This window comes from Trachurus japonicus, chromosome 10, assembly GCF_045865225.1.
Source record: "Trachurus japonicus isolate A0001 chromosome 10, Traja_1.0".
Lineage (NCBI taxonomy): Eukaryota > Metazoa > Chordata > Actinopteri > Carangiformes > Carangidae > Trachurus > Trachurus japonicus.
The window spans coordinates 10,842,490-10,861,235 of NC_140916.1; the positions used below are offsets into that span (position 1 = coordinate 10,842,490).

The 18,746-nt window shown below is 40.6% G+C and overlaps 1 protein-coding gene across 1 annotated transcript; it reads left to right on the top strand.

The window, feature by feature from the left end:
- Positions 1 to 524: 524 nt before the first annotated feature.
- LOC146979400 (putative carboxypeptidase X1) lies at positions 525 to 18,637 on the top strand. Its single transcript, XM_085789246.1, has 14 exons — positions 525 to 918; positions 5,679 to 5,788; positions 6,712 to 6,851; positions 7,087 to 7,171; positions 8,141 to 8,300; positions 8,416 to 8,507; positions 10,369 to 10,492; positions 14,021 to 14,217; positions 15,080 to 15,259; positions 16,048 to 16,245; positions 16,346 to 16,442; positions 16,906 to 17,045; positions 17,188 to 17,290; positions 17,748 to 18,637. Exons 1-14 carry the CDS (start codon positions 597 to 599, stop codon positions 18,050 to 18,052), a joined length of 2,253 nt encoding a protein of 750 aa, XP_085645372.1. The 5' UTR covers positions 525 to 596; the 3' UTR covers positions 18,053 to 18,637.
- The last annotated feature ends 109 nt before the right edge of the window (positions 18,638 to 18,746 follow it).

An 18,746-nucleotide genomic window follows, 5' to 3' on the forward strand; every position in this document is an offset into this window, starting at 1 on the left:
GTTAAATCTCTTTATCTGTTATGACCAATATTTTCAAACTCTTTAAAAGTTGATCAGTATAAAACATCTAATTTGATCATTGACTAGACATCATGCCCTATATATGACTCTTGTTTTGGATTTCACAGATGGCAGTAATGGCACTTGAAGTTGGCCAAAATGACCGGATCGCTCACTTGCTTACACTTGCTGCAACCAACTTTTATTTTCATAACTGATTTTAGGTCCTGATTATTTTCTTTTGCCAACTTAAGTCTCCATTATACTCAAATATTAAAAATATTTTAAAATTACTTGTTTTATTCAACTATCAATAACCTTCTTTGGTTTTAAAAGTAACAAAGAAAAACAACAACATTTTAATTTCAGAACCTGGTACCAGTTAGTTTTGATGACTGAAGTGGCAAATGTTGATTCTGTTGCTGTCTTTTTTCCCCCCTCTGCCTCGCACAGAAAATCATGTCCACCCAGCTTTTATTTTGTAGCTCTGTAACCAGAAATTGTCTTTGCATGTCGGGCGCCTTGACGCTGCAGGTTCAGGAGGGTAGAATGAGAGTGTTTTAGTGTTAGTGGTGTTTCTGCAGGGAAGAGTTACTATGGCAGGAGCTGTGCACCTCACTGTGCTCTGGTTTCTGTGTTACGGGTCATCTGACCTGGTCACAGCTCGACCTCCTGACGACCACACCGACGCTGCTGCTGCTTTTACTACGACTCTGAGCCTTTTTTCTGCAGGGACGACTGCAAACAGCACTGATGCTCCCAGTGCAGGGTTCACAACCAGTTATAGTGAGACAACGACCAAACCTCTGACTAGCAGCAAAACTACTGAACATGTGACTGAGCAAAGTGGGAAAACAGCAGAGAGAGCAGGCAACAGAAAAGACACCAGAGAAGAGGAGGAAGGTCCTCTGGAGTTTGGTGAGTGCATATCAAATATATTGTTTTATTTTTCACTATTTTATTCTGTATCTTGGAAATATTTTTGATTAATCTTAAAATATATTATAACATATTTCTTTAATATTTCATTAAGTCTTTATAGTTTTAAAAATGGAATTTAACATTATAGGAATATTTCATATAAAATATTATATTATCTGCACAATTGCTCTTTTAATGGTAATAGATAAAGTAATTGTACATTTGTCTCATCTGTCTCTTAACTTTCCCTGTAAAGAAAAAATCCAAAACATTAATTTGAAGGGAACACGTTCCGTTTAATGCAAGTTATATGCAACAAAGTGTCTGCAAACTTGGGTTCTGGGAATAAATAAGTTTGTACAAACCTCCATCTGATGATGTTATAAATCCCCTTAAAACATCACCATGTTGATAATGAAACGCCCCAGACTAAACACCCCTCAGGGTTCCTCAAAGCCCCGTAGGTTCTCAGAGTGTAAAACAGTCTCTGTTGGTATTTGCATATCTGCGGTCAGAGAGTCAGTGTCCGAGGGTTGGGGGGAGGATGTCCCACATTCTGGCCATGTGTTTACTATTGATGAAAACCAGATGCTTTTTTTTTTTAAGTGTAAATAAAGCATGATGTGTGGGGAATAATGTGCCTTGAAATTGAGACTGAAATGGAGGAGCAGGGGCAGAACATCTAGACTTTTGAAGTCATAACTTTTTAATGGTTCTATATTTAAATATCTTTTTTTGTTATGTTATTTAACTTCTCTCCCACCATGACTGTTAATTTCATTTTGTTTTAATTGTGCGATACCAGTGACAAACATTAAGCAAGCATGATGAAATGAAAACAAGTTAACACCAGACCCCTCACACTGTAATTCAACTGTGTAGGCTACTCACTGTGGCTGCAGCCAAATTGCTTAAATGTAAATAGATGCAAGCATATAACAGCCAGAAAACTCCAGCACAGTATGAATGGAGCCACAGATTTCTGAATCCTCTGCTGTTACATGAAGCTACAACTCTCCTACTAATCACTTCCTCCAAAAAACAACCTTAATCTGAAGTCAAGTCAAGTTCTACATGCATGTTTCCTGTAGTGCATAAAATGGTTTGCCTTTTTATAGCTAGGAGGTCCATCAGGAGCGTTAACGTACAGAAGAAGAAACCTAAACTGGTCCTGAAGAAAGCCAAAGTCGTCGTCACCAAGAAGCCAAAGGTTGTTAAGAAAACCAAAGCACAGGTCAAAAAAAGCGACAGCCAATCAGAGACAGTCCCACGTATGTATTGGGATTAGCCCTCAGGTATACAGTATGTCGATCAGACAAAGGTCAGATATTAGAAGTGGCAAATAGTTTACCTCAACGGGACAATTCAGGTGGTCTCAGGAGGTCTGAAGCTCAGCTGGGCACTGAATCACCAGTTGAGGCAGAAATAAACTATTTGCCCTTTTTAACACTAAATTCAGAGCCAGATCTAATTCAGACTGATGCAGCACATACTGTATATCTATAGTTTAGACACTAATCCAGTGTGAAGAGCTTCAACCTGTCTCTCTCGTTCTGAAGCTTGTTCTCTTTTTTTTTCTTGTATATAAATGTGCGCCACCAAACTTTTTTCAGTTTGGTTCTTCTGCTCAGTTTCAGCTTTCACAACTGCAACTGTTCCCAGTCTATGTGTTTCTATCTATGTGTTGTAACCCCCAATGCATATATGGGTGTGCTGCACAGGAAGCTAAGCCCACTGTGAAACTGTGTGTGTGTGTGTGTGTGTAACTGTGTATATAGAGAGTCTGTATATACAGTGCAGGATAATGTGTGTATGTGGAGGGAAAGGTTGAAGCTTTGCTTTGTAAGCAACTTGTCATGTCATGTGAAGTCAGAGCTGATCCTCATTAAAATCCATTCAGGCTCGTCAGACGGAGCTGGAGTCAGATTAGCTGAGAGTGATGAGGCCAGACAAGCTGGAAGAGCAAGGACAAGTGTGAAAGAACAGACTAATAATATCACATCCTCCTACTCGGCTTTGTCAGGAGAAACGAAAAGTAGAAAAAGTGCTTTCCTCCCAAGTGTTGCAAGATTTTCACACAATGATGAGCTTTAATGAGTTGAAACCTCTTCAGGTTAATACTTGACATTATAAGAACCAATCCAATTTAAGAGATTAATGTCATCTCTGCTATACCTAACTCCCATGGCCTGCTTCTAAAGATATTTGGAGATGTTTAGTCTAATTTGCGCACACTGCACAAGTGTATCATTGTAGCTCCAATTTCTTTATTAAAAAAACAAGCAATCACTGTTACTAATTCCCACAATGTTAGTGGTTTTAGTAGTTATATATATATAAAAAACTTCTTTACTTCACAGATGCATTTTTAAGCCGTTGAAGGCTAAAACACATTCTTCTAATACAGAAGGTCTTCCAGTTTATCAGAAGAAAACAGTTTTTTCACTTTGGGTCTTTGTTAACTGAGCTCGTTGTTGCCACACAGCAGTTACACAATCACCATTTACCTCCACTAATGAGCCAATTAGTGGAGGTAAATGTCGCATTAGTGGGCAAATTTTGGCAAATATGGAGAAACCATATAGAGAACCTTACAGAAACTGTCTGTCCACCTTGGGCAGCAGCACTACGGTGTACATGTTAGGACATCCTCAGGTGTCAGGCTTCAGACCTTAGATGAAAAGGCATAATATGGTCTCGGGAAAACCTCCGTCAGACGTCACACTAAACGGCCTCGGAAAAAAAGTCATCGGACCAAAAGGCATCAGAAAAAAGACGTAAGACTAAACGGCCTCAGAAAAAAAGACGTCAGACCAAACGGCCTTGGAAAAAAAGACGTCAGACTAAACGACCTCCTTACCTAGCAGAAGCCATTTGAGCCGGAAGCGGTCTAAGTGGGCGGGGCTTCAGGTGAACATGGCCGTTTGTTTGCTCCTCTACATTGAGCTCCAATGGATAGATTGAGGGGACAAATGAATGGGTAAGTGACTCTGGACACAAACATGGACCCATTCTTAGATTTAACACAGTTAATGCTTCAGTACAAAAGCGTAACATTTCCAGAATATTATTGTGTCACCAACAAAAACCTTATGAAATGTGATCAGCAGCAGAAGAAGCTGTGAGGATGTTGAGGAACATGAGGTTCCTGATGATGAAACATCCCATGGCTCCATCCTCCTCCTGCAGATTCATTTAATATGAGAGAAAAAGGGAAAAGGAAATGGTAAAAATGTTTCTAGGGAGCAGATAATAAAACTGAGTTACATCACAGGCTGGAGTTAATGAGCTCCATGTTGTTCCTTTAGACTTTAAGCTATTTCAAATAACAATAGTGGGATAAGATGATACTTCTCTCTCCACAAAACAACATTTGTGTTTGTATTTCAACACCATCAGGCTCTCAGAGGGTTTGCCCCCAAACCAACAAACAATCTGGATTCAGTTTTTCACTCAGTGTAAACTTTATTTACCCACATAATCAGACGGGCTGTGGGCTGCTAATGTTTTTATCTTGTGGGCATCATCATCATCACTTTCCCCCTCAGCATCTCTGGCTCAGATAGAAAGTTGTGGTTTGGCAGGAAGCCTGAGATCGACAGCAACAAAGAGTTTAAAATCTGAGCAACGTTTTGAGTCATGAGGATTTCAACAGAGACCCAGCTGGACTTTAAGGCAGCAGAGGGGATTGGGTCTTTACAGGACATGCCACCTACGTTAAAGCTGCTTCTATACCTCGGCCCCGACACTTCTCCAGCAGCCGGTGAAGCTTCCTGGCAGGAAGAGGCCGCGTGAACCAAGCTGAACCCTCCAGACAATGAGAGTCTGTCTGAGGCTTTAATACGGCAGCAGAGGGGCAGGTTTAAAGAAATGTTACAAGAAAGTTTCCTGTCCTGCCCTTCACTTCTCTAAACTGATCTATAAACATAACAGAAAAATATCTAATCCCTCAATATAGACAATTAAAATATCAAAAAAAAAATGTCTGCTGATTTGAGATCAGCTTACATAATGTTACCTTTTTTCACTCACTCTGGTTCTTTTCCTTCAGCCTGTCATCTTTGGTATCACATTGATAAAATGTGATATGTTCTTGTTAATGTTATATAGCCTAATTAATGTGCATTATATAGGCTAATGTTATTTAAACCTTTTCCCTCCTCTCTCATGAGCTTTTGAGAACTGACCCTGTGATGTTTTAACTCTCAGCTACTCAAACATCAAATCAAGTGTGTGTAGATCCTGTAGGCACATCAGTGTACATGCATTTGTACAGTTACTGCACTGTGCAAATGCATGTACTACAGTGTATACTGTATATAGAGTATAAAGCAAAGTGTGTGGAAGTGAAACCAATTCCATCTTCTTTTTGCTTATGCTTTTGCAGATTTTTTTTTCTCGTCAGTTTTGAATGTGTCAAGGCGTGTTGTTGCAGTCAGAGGTGCAACATCAGCTGTAATCACCACAAAACACAAAACAAAAGTTGTGTAATACATCAATAATTAAAGACAACATGAAGCACTCATCGGGGTTTTAAGAGCTTAAATTATAGATTAACAGCAGCAGCATTTACTGTAAAAGCCATGGTGTCTCATGTTGTGATTTGTTTTACAAAGTCATTGCTCGTTTTATAGAGAGAAGTTAAAGCTCAGCTGCTATCTCAGACTGTAGCTCCCACTTACTTTGCTCCTCTACTGTCACTGAGCGATGATAATCAAATCGTCACTAACTTTATTTCTGTCTGTCGATGGTGTCAGAATGTCCTCCGCTGGGTCTGGAGTCACTGAGGGTCAAAGACACTCAGCTCAGAGCGTCGTCCTACAAACGCAGAGGCCTGGGTCCTCACCGCGGTCGCCTCAACATCCAGGTAACCACATGGTCCAACAGCAGAACAGCTCAACAGCTCAGTTTAAAGGGATACGCCAACATTTTTCCCCCCCCGTATCTTAGTTGCCTCACTCCCGCATGACAAGCAGACACCATCCTTTCAACTGTGCGTGCAGTAACAAGGGAGATACAGGCAGATGCGCACCACTAATTAATTTAGCTTAACTCAAATGCTGGAAGTGTATAGGAAGTGTTAGCCTGCCTCCACCTATAAGTCATCAGAAACTCTTCAGCAACTCTAAACGGACCGATCTTCGTCTCAGAGCTGACAAAACTCTCCGGTAAGGCATCTTGAGCGGTCAAATGCCCGTAACGGGACGAGATCGGTCAAAACGGAGGGTTCAAGCAAAGACGGTTTATTTTGGTTCAAGCTAGCTACATCGAGGGTAGCCTATATGTTAGCTTCCTATTTCCAAGTAAAAGCACAAATTCTGTCGTCATGGTTAGGGCAACGGGTGTTTTATTTTGTGAAAGTAACCGGAAGTGCGTTGGTCACAACGGCTAGCTTGAGTAGCGCGGAATTCGTCTGAACAAAATTGTAAACAGCTGGTATTTAGACAAATTAAAAACACACTGCTGATCTAAACGGCTATTTTCTGGCCTAAAAATGTTTGAAATGTCAATAAAGTGATATATTTACAGAGTTTAGAGCTAAAATGAAATCAGCTTCTGACTGCTGATTTGGGTAGGAGGCAGGCTAACACTACCTATGCACTTCCAGCATTTGAGCTAAGCTAATTAACGGTGCGCCAATTCTGCCCGCATCGCCCTTGTTACTGCACGCACAGTCGAAAGGATGGTGTCTATCTGCTTGTCATGGACTTTGAGGCACACGAAAAAAAAAAGTTGCCGCATCCCTTTAATCAGAGCAACGCTGTCACTGAGTGTCTGTGTGTGTTTCAGTCTGGGATAGAGGACGGAGACATCTACGACGGAGCCTGGTGCGCTCAGTACAGAGACAAGAAACAGTGGTTGGAGGTTGACGCTCGGCGACTCACTCGCTTCACCGGCGTCATCCTGCAGGGTCGCAGCTCCATCTGGAGGTCAGTGCTGAGGGTCAAAGGTCAGACAGAATGATTGGAAGTCCAGTCCTGTAGACAATTGCTTCACCCCAGTTCAATTAAAGGCTTCAGCTTCAATACTGATGATTAATCCTGTAAATATGCAAATGGTTAACAAATTAGGACATTTCTCTCTTTTATTTTGAAATTTAGCTCCTCCACACGTTTCCTCTGTAATCACATATTGACTGTAGACATGTGTCTCTGTCATACACAGTTGGGATGTGGTTCACACCTACAAGGTGCAGTTCAGTAATGACACGTTGGTCTGGAAGCCATCTATGAACGGGACAGAGGAGGCTGTGAGTAAATGTTTCATTCTTTTCCTGAACTCTTATCTCTCTCCTACTTTTTCTATCCTCACATTTTCAGCCAACGACCTTGACAAGGGTTTGGAGGGTTACAACATGAAGCATTTTCTCCCTAACTTAGGTTTTTAGTTTTCTTCTAATGTGCTGGTGCAAACCACAGGCAGATGTTGCCAGTTGTTTTCAATCCAAATGAACAGCTGGCATCTGAAAAATCTGCTGCCTTGCCACCAGCTTCTCAAATAGGAAAATGTACAAGTTTTTTGTGAGAATAAACTCAGTTTTTGGCTCTAAACTGTTGGTCTAATAGAAAAAAGACAATAAACATTGTCACATTAAAGGAAACAATCATCAGACCAGTAATTAAAATAACTGCTTGTTGTTACCTCACTATAAACTCAAACAACAGGGTCTTAAAACCAAATCTTGAGACAGGGATCCTCTATAAGACCAGGATGGACTCTGGGAACACATGATTTCTCCTGGGACGGGGCAAAACTTGTCTGTTGTCTCACTTTTACATGCAGTAATAAACTCGAGCTAAACTCGATCCTCCACAGTCTCAGAGTTGTGTGATACATGTGGTTATTCAGGCAATAAAACAGGTTGGGACACTGTTTTGGTTTTGGTGAGGTTTGTTTATTTCACTGGTTTTCTACCATGTGCACCACAGAGGACCACAAACTGTCCATCAGGCTTTTTTCCAATTTTTTTTTCAATTAAATGTTTCCGTCCTGTTTTCCCCTCTGTCCCATCACCAAATCTATTCATAGTAGCAAATGAAAAAAATTTGTTGACCATAATTTGACCAGAAAATTCTCCATCTCACACAGGAAAATCAAAGAAAGAGTAAATGCTGACATTCGCATTGATGCACCATTTTTTCCTGTTTTTATTTTAAATCACTTGTGCAGAGGAGTCGTAAAATTCACTCGTATGTCATCACTTCTCTTTGTGTTAAAGGTGTTCAAAGGGAACCAGGACGCGGAGACGCCCGTCCTGGCCCTGTTCAACTCCTCCACCGTGGCCCGGTACATCCGCATCAACCCGCAGTCCTGGTATGAGAACGGGACGCAGGGGTCCATCTGCCTCAGAGCTGAGGTGCTGGGCTGCAAGGTGCCAGGTACAGGCTGACAACAGCTGGAAATACAGGCTGACAACAGCTGCAAACAGCTGGAAACAGCTTTTACATGCAGTTTTTCCAGCGCAGTGACTCCCACCTTTCCCTCTCCTAACAGATCCAAATAACATCTACCCCTGGCAGACGGAGCCGCCAGCGTCCAGAGACAAACTGGACTTCAGACACCACAACTACAAGGAGATGAGAAAGGTGGGACAGAGTCTGATCTGCAGGGGATTTGATGCTTCACGTCTTAAAGGAATAGTTCACCAAAAAATGAAATTCACCCTCATGCTGATGAATACTCCGGAGTAGTTTTTTCAAAGTGCATCTGGAGACCCGGGAGGCCAGTTTGTAGTCCAACGAAAACTTTATATGAGAGTAATAGGGCCCAACACAAAAACGTCACATAAAACTACACAAAACCATTTAATATTCCTCCATGCTCCTTGTCCACTGCAATCCAAGTGTCCTGAAGGGATATAGTCCAGAGTTTACTCGAAACAATGTCATTTAGGACAATTTTACAGCCTAAACAGTCCTGTATTGAATTTGCCTTGTGCGCCCTCTCGCGTTCAAGTGGATGTGACCGGACTTTTACGTCGTTTCCAGTAAACTCTGGACTATATCCCTTCAGGACACTTGGATTACAGTGGACAAGCAGTGTGGAGGAATATTAAATGGCTTTTGTGTCGGGCCTATTAATCTCATATAAAGTTTTCGTTGGACTAGGAACCGGCCTCCCGGGTCTCCAGATGCACTTTGAGGAATAAAAAACTACTCCGGAGTATTCATCAGCATGAGGGTGAACTTCATTTTTTGGTGAACTATTCCTTTAATAATATAGTTAAATAACTACAATTTATGGCAACTAATGCAAAAAGTTCATACTTAATTTCAATTAAGTTGATTATTTGTCTTAAAGAAGCTGTGTTGTCAGTTATAAATAAAACTGCAGCACCATGTTGACATAAACACCAGTTTGTGCTTCTCACAGTCACTCTAGAAAGCTCCCAGTGTGTGTGTGTGTGTGTGTGTGTGTGTGTGTGTGGGGGGTCTGGTCTTCGTCTGACCAGAGAGCAAATATTATGGGAGGTTTCACTCCATCGTGGCAGCGTCCTCACTGGGCCGCCACTACCTGTGGTCTGTGTGAAGACGGTCAGAAAACAGCCCACAGAAACAAACACACTGAGTCCACAGTCAGTGAGAGTGATTTTACACATCACACTCAATAAACATATAAATCAATCAACTGATCTCCATCAAGTGTGGTGAGAGTGTGGTTCACACATCTGTTTGGATGAGACACCTTGGTGAATTATTACAATATCACAAAGGAAAGAATGTGAATTTAAAATCTAAAATTGTTTGATTTTGATTTAGAGAAGTTTTCTTCAGCATTTTCTGTTTAAAGGTCCCATAATTTACACAGTTGTAAGTGTTTTATTGGAGGGTTTTGACACAAGGTTTTGTATTGATCTTGCAGCCTCTGTAAAACTTCACCATTATATACAAATGGTGATGGTCAATAAATGCTTAAATGAGCTAAACAGACGATCAAATTCAGACTAAAATACTCCAGCATCCCAGAAAAAAGAAATTGTTCCACTGGTCTCTATTGTATCCTCAATGACATATTTGATGGCAGGAAGACGTCCAATGATTTTTCAGTGTGCACCTTCCCCATGACTGTTTGGTGTTATGTTGTTGCTAAAACTAAAATGATAACAAGCACAAAAAGGGCTGTGTGTACTATGTTGGAGTCATGGCTGTGGGCAGTGATGGCAGGGTTTCATTGTGACATCACAAAGTAACAAAAGCCCTTGATAGCTCATTTTCAAGTGACATATGTGCAAAAATTTTGACACAGAGTATTACAGTAATACAGACCATAATCCTGTTTGATAATCATACATATCATGTAATCAACAGACATCTCAAAAAGGGACCTTTAAATTTGTCTTTTACCTGATCACTTGTATTTATTTATTTATTTATTTATCATATTTTCATGTAGTTGAATCCATAAAATCAAAACATCATTCATAAATTTGACTTTTTTTCCTTCCAGCTGATGAAGTCGGTGAACGAGGCGTGTCCCGACATCACCCGCATCTACAGCATCGGGAAGAGCTACACCGGCCTGAAGCTCTACGTCATGGAGATCTCTGACAACCCCGGGAAACACGAGCTGGGTGAGACACGATGAGGAGACTCAGCTGTAACTATCTGTTTATCTGTTGTCAGTTCATTGATCACTTATACAATTTACAGAGAAGCTGGTGAGATTGTTTCTGTCTGTGGAGCAGCTTCATGCTCTGAACTGATCCGGCTCTGCGATCCCAGAGTGATCAGAGTCAGAGGGGTCAAAGGGTCGTGGTGGGGGGGGGGGTTGGTCGTCGACAGTGGCTGCCACTGTATCCTAAAACTAAAGCACAAACTAAATGCACAGACAGTCCAGCAGTGTGTGAAACATAAACCTGCTCTTCATTTACTCTGAGGTGGACAAATGTTTTCTTTGGCCTCCTCAGCTCAGAGCACATGGCAGAGGAGGAGAGAGAGGTTCCCGCCAAAACACACGGGCAGTGAAGGCAGCACAGAAGGGGATAGATAGATAGATAGATAGATAGATAGATAGATAGATAGATAGATAGATAGATAGATAGATAGATAGATAGATAGATAGATAGATAGATAGATAGATAGATAGATAGATAGACCCTTTGGATATGAAATGTCACAATTTTATTCTTTTAGAGGTTTGTGATATAATTAGTGCATGAATTCTTGAGTTATGGGCAAAAAATTGTTTTTTGGTCGCAGTGACCTTTGACCTTTGATCACCAACTTCTAGTTCTTCCTTGAGTCAATGTGGATGTCACAAGATCCAACTTTAATTGGACTTCCTGTCTTGTATCGACAAATAACCAACAGCCTAAGATCAGTTTTTAATTTCAGTCTCAGACCTGATTCTTCTTCTTCTTCTTCCACCTCAGAGTCTTTTTTTTCTTCCACAGACCAGTGTTGGTTTGGTTCAGTCTCTTGTTCCACTGACCGTTCCTTCAGTTCTTCAGCTCAGTGGTCACAGTAGGAACATGTAGACTGGCTTCTCCGTCGGCCTCGTCACTTTCCACCCATTATGTAACTCATGAGTGTCTGTAGCTCGTTACACACACACACAGTTTGTTGTTATGAAGCTTCCTCAGCTCAGAGTTAAATGTTTATTTGGTTTTCTAGTGATAAGATAAAGAAAATTCCACTTTCTGCTTCATGAGACAATGATGCTAATGTCTTTCAATAACAACCAGCATCAGTTTACACACAACTCTCCTAATTATAAATGATCTGCGATGAAGATTTTCCATCCTGCATATGATGTCGCCGCAAAACAACTAAATACCCTCGGAGGCTCAGACCAAAGCCCACAAGTATCAGAGGGTGAAGTCTCAGAGACGGAGCAAAACTGAAGCTCATTTCACATCAAGTTTTGTTTGATGAAATGATAAGTGATGATAAAAAGTGATGATAAAATGATCTGAGAAGTTTGTCTGAGAATTTTTAGCTCCAGTTTTTAAAGCAAAACACATCTGTATGTGTCAGATCTTAATATACACTACCAGTCAGAAGTTTGGACACATATCATTCAATGGTCTGTCTTTACTTTTATTACTTTCCACATTGTAGATTCATACTTAAAGCATCAAAACTATGAAGGAACACGTGGTGTGTCCAAACTTTTGACTGGTAGTACATACATAAAGAAATGTGGCTGGGGTTATTTCATACATATTATAAAATGATATCAGATCTCTGCATGTAATAATAATGAATTATAAATAATAATAAATAAATCTTATATCTAAATTACAATGATAATCTTATGTATTGAATAAATAATACCAGTTCACAGATTGTACACTCATGAGTTCAGGTGCACTGATCAGAGCCTCAGTGTAGTTAAACTCATCCCTGCGCTCAGTCGGAGCTGAAACTAAACAGTTTTGTGGAGGACGTGTGAGATTTCAGAGCTGCCTGTGACTGTAACGTTACGTATGTGGAGAAAACAGGAAACAGATCCAGGTCTTTCATGTTGCACAAGTGGAGGAGGCAGATCTGTGCAGACTGAGACACTGCAGCTGGATAAAGTTTTTGGGGCTTTGAGGCTCCTGGTTGTTTTGGATTCATGAGCTCATGATGAGCAACAACAGCAGAAGAAGAGCTACACTACATGCATTAAAGAGGCATTACAGTTGTTGTACATTCTCAAAATGGACAAATCTGCAAACCACTTTACAAAATAACTGTATTTCATCACATTGCAAATGTCTCAGTGCATCTTTGCAAATGATTAAGTTCAGGTAGCCTACATTCAGCACAGTTTCCAAATAAAAAGATCTTGTTGATCTAAACTGATGGATTGATTCTCAGTCTAATGGTTGTTCTTGTTCTCTCCAAAACATCTCAGCATCAACTCATTGTAGAAGTCACTTATCACATGCACAATAGTCTCAAAATGTCAAGAACATAATACCATGAATACAGGGGTGCAGATCCGATGCCAGGATTGGGGGGGACACAAAAGTGATTTTTGATTTTTTTTTGCCCATATGCAATTCATACAATGCCGCCATAAATCACAACTCCGCAGAGGCTCGGCATATCATTCAAAAAGTACTGCACAGAGAATCATTTATTGTGCTTACCTTTATTTGTCCTAAACAGCCAACAGCCATATCACTGCTGTTATATTAGTAAATTATAACTTAAATGGTCTCGGACGTTTAATATCTACTCACGTTCTTATCTTTCGCCTCCCACCGACCCTCCCAGATCCCCAGTTCTTCTCACCATCTTCCTTTTCTCCCAGTGTATGGAACTTTCTGCATGATTAATTGATATGGATGAATATCAAAGTATGAAGCCCTAAGATTGAGGGGGTCGTTTTTTTAAAGCCTGCTGATGTCAAGAGACATTCTTATATAGTGGAGGAGACCAGAGATGGAATGTGGAGTCAGAAATATATTTGTCAAACATTATTTGTTCCACCATTTCTTTTTAGATGTGAATCTAAAATGTGAAGAATGTGATGTCTGAAAATACTACATGTGTTCAATTTTGAATTGGGGAGGACAATTCATGTTTTTCAGAAATTGGGATCTGCACCCATGCATGAATACCATATATTTATTTACAGCACTGTATGCTACATAAACATGTCCTTGTTTTTTTGTTAATGTGTGTTTATATTACAGTTGGCAGTATGAGTGCAATGTGTGATGTCAAACCTTGGAGGCTACTATTACCATAAAATCTTTTTTTTTTTTCAGTTTTATACACAATTGTATTCTGTTAGCTGGACAAAAAAAAAAAATAGTGACTAGTTTTTTGTTTTGTTTTGTCAAAGAAGCCCTGGGTTAAGACTGAGAGGTGGACATAAGGGATATTCCAATGCTCCTCTGCCATAGTGGCTAAACATCTCAACATTTTGACTTGCATTTTGACACAACGCCAAAGGGACGATGAGTGAACTGTTTTGGGAGAGATATGAGGTTTTGCAAGTGAGCTATGGTGTTATGCTGAACTCTAAGACTGTTTTACCAAATTATCTTAGAGTTTTGAGAATTAAATTTCTTTTTCAAGAAATAAGAAATGAGTCAAACCAGTTAAGCATGTTTGTCAGTTGTGTTGGAGCCTGTGTGTCTTTGTTGTGGCGCCCCCTGCAGGAGAGCCAGAGTTCAGATACGTCGCAGGGATGCACGGCAACGAGGTGGTGGGCCGGGAGCTGCTGCTCAACCTGATGGAGTACATGTGTCGCGAGTACAGAGAGGGAAACCAGCGCGTCGTCCACCTGGTCAAAGAGACCCGCATCCACCTGCTGCCCTCCATGAACCCCGACGGCTACGAGATCGCCTTCAAGAAGGTGCTTGGCCTGCAGCAGCCGTCGGTCAGAGACACGCTGTCCTGTAGATCAGTGGCTCTCAACGTGGGGTCCAGGGACCCCCAGGGGTCCTTGAGAGGGTTTAAGGGGGTCCCCAATTTTTTCTTGAAATTTTACCACTTTTTTCTAGAATTTATAAAGTTTTTTGAGAAATTTTTTACCACTCTGTTTTAATTATTATTTATTTTTCCCTTTTAAAATAAAGAAAATTTAAAGACATTTTTTACCACTTTTTCTAGAATTTTTTAAAAACCTTTTTTCGAGAATTTATAAAGTTTTTGGAGAAATTTTTTTACCACTCTTTTTTTATTATTATTTATTTTTCCCTTTAAAAAAAAAAGAAAATTTGAAGAAATTTTTACCACTTTTTCTAGAATTTTTTAAAAACTTTTTTTGAGAAATTTTATCCCATTTTTTAGAATTGTTTTTGAATTTTTTTTTTACCACTTCTCTCTGGAAAATTTTGAACTTTTTTTTTTTATATATATCACTTTTTTTCTAGAATTCTTTTTTTTAAATATATTTTTTTCAGAATTTTTACCACTTGTTCTAGAAATGTTTAAATGTTTTTAGAGAAATTGCACCACTTTTTTCCAGAAATTTCTCTATAATATTTCCAAATATTCATGCCATTGGCCCTAATTTGAACGTCGTAACATTCTCTCAGTCTCAGAACAAATATTTGTGTATTTCTGGGATTTGCTCCAAAATTTTGTCCAATGGGGGTCTATGGTCTAATTTGTGTCAATTTAGGGGTCTTTGATGTAAAAACCTTTGAGAACCACTGACTGCTGTAGATGATTATAAAAACCCTTAGACTTCCGTTTCCTTCTCTGACCCTCAGGGCTCGGAGCTGGCCGGCTGGGCGCTGGGACGTTACAGCTACGAAGGCATCGACATGAACCACAACTTCGCTGACATCAACTCAGTGATGTGGAACGCCATCGAGCTGGAGACGGACCGCTCCAAACTCATCAACCACTACTTCCCCATCCCCGAGTACTACACGTCTGAGGACGCCTTTGTAAGTTTTATAGACAGATGAGTAGCTATGATTACAGTAACATAATAATAAATGTGCATTATTCTCCTGTTTGTGCAGTGATTTTAGGGAAATTTGTGTGAATTTGACCATTTTGTTCCTATTTAAGTGCGTGGTTACATCTGTTTGCATCATGTAGCAACAGAGTTTTGTTATTGAATAGGCTGTTAATTTTAGTACCACTTCTGTAGAAACTAATGTGTCTGTCATTATAATCTCATTTGAAACCCCAGTTATTAGCCTGAACTCTGTCTCATGTTTCTACAGACAAAACAAACAAATAAAATCACTTTTAAATCACTTTGGATAAAAGGCATTTTCCATATTTGAATGTAAAGTAAACATATTTATATGAGGATAGATCACATTAACATATATGCACAGTGGTTTAATATAAACAAGATTTGTTCAGTCAAAATTAACATGTGATAAATGATAGAAAAAACTCAATAAAATGGAAAATGTAACATTAATTTCATCTATAGTTTATTAAAGATAATTAATTCTCACCTCACTAATAAGGAGCAAACATTTGTCTGAGAGGCTCAAAAGATGTGTTGACACTGAATGTTCATTTGCTAAATTATTTAACTGTTAGTGTTTTTCAATAGATGCTCATTTATCCAACAAAATAAAATAAAAACATGTTTTAGGTTTTCAGAAATAGAAATAAGAGCTCTATGGTAAAATGTTCCATGGCTAATGGGTCAGAAAGCAGAAATAAAAGAGTTTATCGTCAGTGACTCATTCTCCTCCTCCTCCATCCTCAGGTGGCCTCGGAGACTCGCGCCGTCATCAGCTGGATGCAGAACATCCCGTTCGTCCTCAGCGCCAACCTCCACGGAGGAGAGCTGGTGGTCACCTACCCGTACGACATGACCCGCGACTGGGCGCCCCGAGAGCACACGCCCACCGCCGACGAGAGCTTCTTCCGCTGGCTGGCCACGGCCTACGCCAGCACCAACCGGGTTCCTCCTCCTCCTCCTCCTCCTCCTCCTCCACATCTTCATCTTCCTCTTAGTTTTGAAGATCTCATCTTTAACCTCTTGTTGTCTCTCACGTGACCAGGTGATGTCCAACCCCGACCGACGGCCGTGCCACAACAAGGACTTCCTCAGATACAACAACATCATCAACGGAGCCGACTGGCACAACGTACCAGGAAGTAAGATGTGTGTGTGTGTTAGTTCATTCTGGTGTGGTCCAGCTCAACTCTATTAAACCCCCTTTTGTCCTCCTGGGTCAAGGAAGAAAGGACGAAAGGAAGGAAGGCAGGAAGGACAAAGGGAAAGATAGGAGGAAAGTAGGAAGGAAGGAAGGAAGGGAGGCAAATAGAATTGTGGAAAGAAGGAACGGGAAAAGGAAGGGAAGAAAGATGGAGGGAGGGAACAGATCAGGTCTATTGGATCAAAAGAAGGAAGGGAAGGAAGGAAGGAAAGAAGGGAGGATGGAGGAAGGGAACAGATTGGGTCAATTTGACCTAGAAGGACAACAGGAGGGTTAAACTTCTATATCATGTTTATTTTTCTTTTTATGTGTGACAGAGCCGTTTAACTTTATTAACTCCATCAGTCTCAGTGTTTCAGTTCCTGTCACACTTGACCCCAACTCTGGTGTCTTCCCTGCAGGTATGAACGACTTCAGCTACCTGCACACCAACTGCTTCGAGGTGACGGTGGAGTTGTCCTGTGATAAGTTTCCTCACGCCAGTGAACTTCCCATCGAGTGGGAGAACAACAGAGAGTCTCTGCTGGTTTACATGGAGCAGGTCCAACTCATTTTCATTCTTTAATTCTGGTGTTTTGATGGGAATAAAACAATAAAAAGTTAAAATCTCATCTTATTTGTTGCTGTTTTGTAGCCTCGGCTTCAATAAAACACTGATTGTAGTCTCATTGTTCTGTGTCCAGGTGCATCGTGGGATCAAAGGTGTGGTGCGGGACAAAGACACAGAGGCTGGAATAGCAGACGCCATCATCAAAGTCGAGGACATTGATCATCACATCAGATCAGGTATTGGTTTACATCCCACGCCACATGTTAAATTAAAGAACCATTTCTAATAATAATACAATAATAATAATACTGTATAAGAAAAATGTTAAATAATGACACTTAATTTTCATTGAATCACTCAGTTTTTGAGTCTTTTTTGCTGTTAAAGTGGAATTCTGAGCTTTTAAAACTACACGGAGGAAATGTTATCTTACACTCAATAATTTGTACTTTGCAGTGCATAAAAACCAAGATAAAATAGGTGTATGGAGTAGAATGAAATAAAATAAAAAATAAAGATAAATAGATTGAATAAAATGTATAAATGTATGTGCATAAATACATAAATAATTTAAAGGAATAAAACTTAGTTTAGATCTAGTAAAAAAATAAGAATAAATGGTGCTATAAATCTTAAAATAATAATAATAAAACATGCTACAACACTACTCACCTCCTCCATCTTCCTCCACAGTTGCCGACGGCGACTACTGGCGCCTGCTGAACCCCGGCGAGTACCGAGTGACGGTCAGCGCGGAGGGATACTTCCCCTCCTCCCGCACCTGCCAGGTCATGTACGACCACTACCCGACCATCTGCGACTTCCGCCTCACCAAGATGCCCCGACAGAGGCTGAAGGACATTCTGGCGAAGGGCGGGAAACTCCCCAAAGACCTGCAGCTGCGGCTGCGCCAGCTGCGGCTGCGCAAACTCCGCGTCTCCACCAAGGCCATCAACCAGAGACGTGCCGCCGCCGCCAGACGGGCAAAGAGGGTGTGATGAAGAAGAGGAGGAGAACAAAGCAGGACTTGTTCAGGTCACCATGGCAACTGGACTTCACGCGAGTCTTTAAAGTTTGTTATTTATCCAGGACAAATGTTCAAACACACACCTGATATACGGAGAGTTTCATCTTCTGCTGTGGAGCAGCAGAGTAGTTCACGACCCGAGGATGCGTTCATGGTCTGTCAGAAATCACAGCATCCTCCAGAGCTGCTGTGTTAAGTGTTAATGTTGTGAAAGACGGGGCTGCGTCAGGACGAGGCCGTTCCTTACAGGAGGAGTCAAGTGTGTTTTTCTAGATAAGCTGCCAGTAAACATGAGGAGAGGCTCAACTGTGCTTCAACAGTCGGCCGTTCACAAACACAAATAACTCTTGAACTAAACTGAACTTCAGACTCTCTCCTTCTCTGGAGCAGGACGCACAGATTCACTTTCAGATGATCATGAACGAAGGAGACGAGTGGACGTGAGCTCCACTGAAACCTTTTGTCTTTTTAATGATTTTTCTTTTTTACTTTTTAGCCTCTGCAAGTGTTTGTTCAAGATAAAACCGAGTCACTCTTTCAAAATAAAAGCTTCATGTTCACAAATCTAAGATAACATGATTAAACAAAGATGCACTTAAATGGACAACGAGGAGTTTTGGAAAAGCGAAGCGTTTTCACACTACATTTATGAGCCTCCGCGCGCA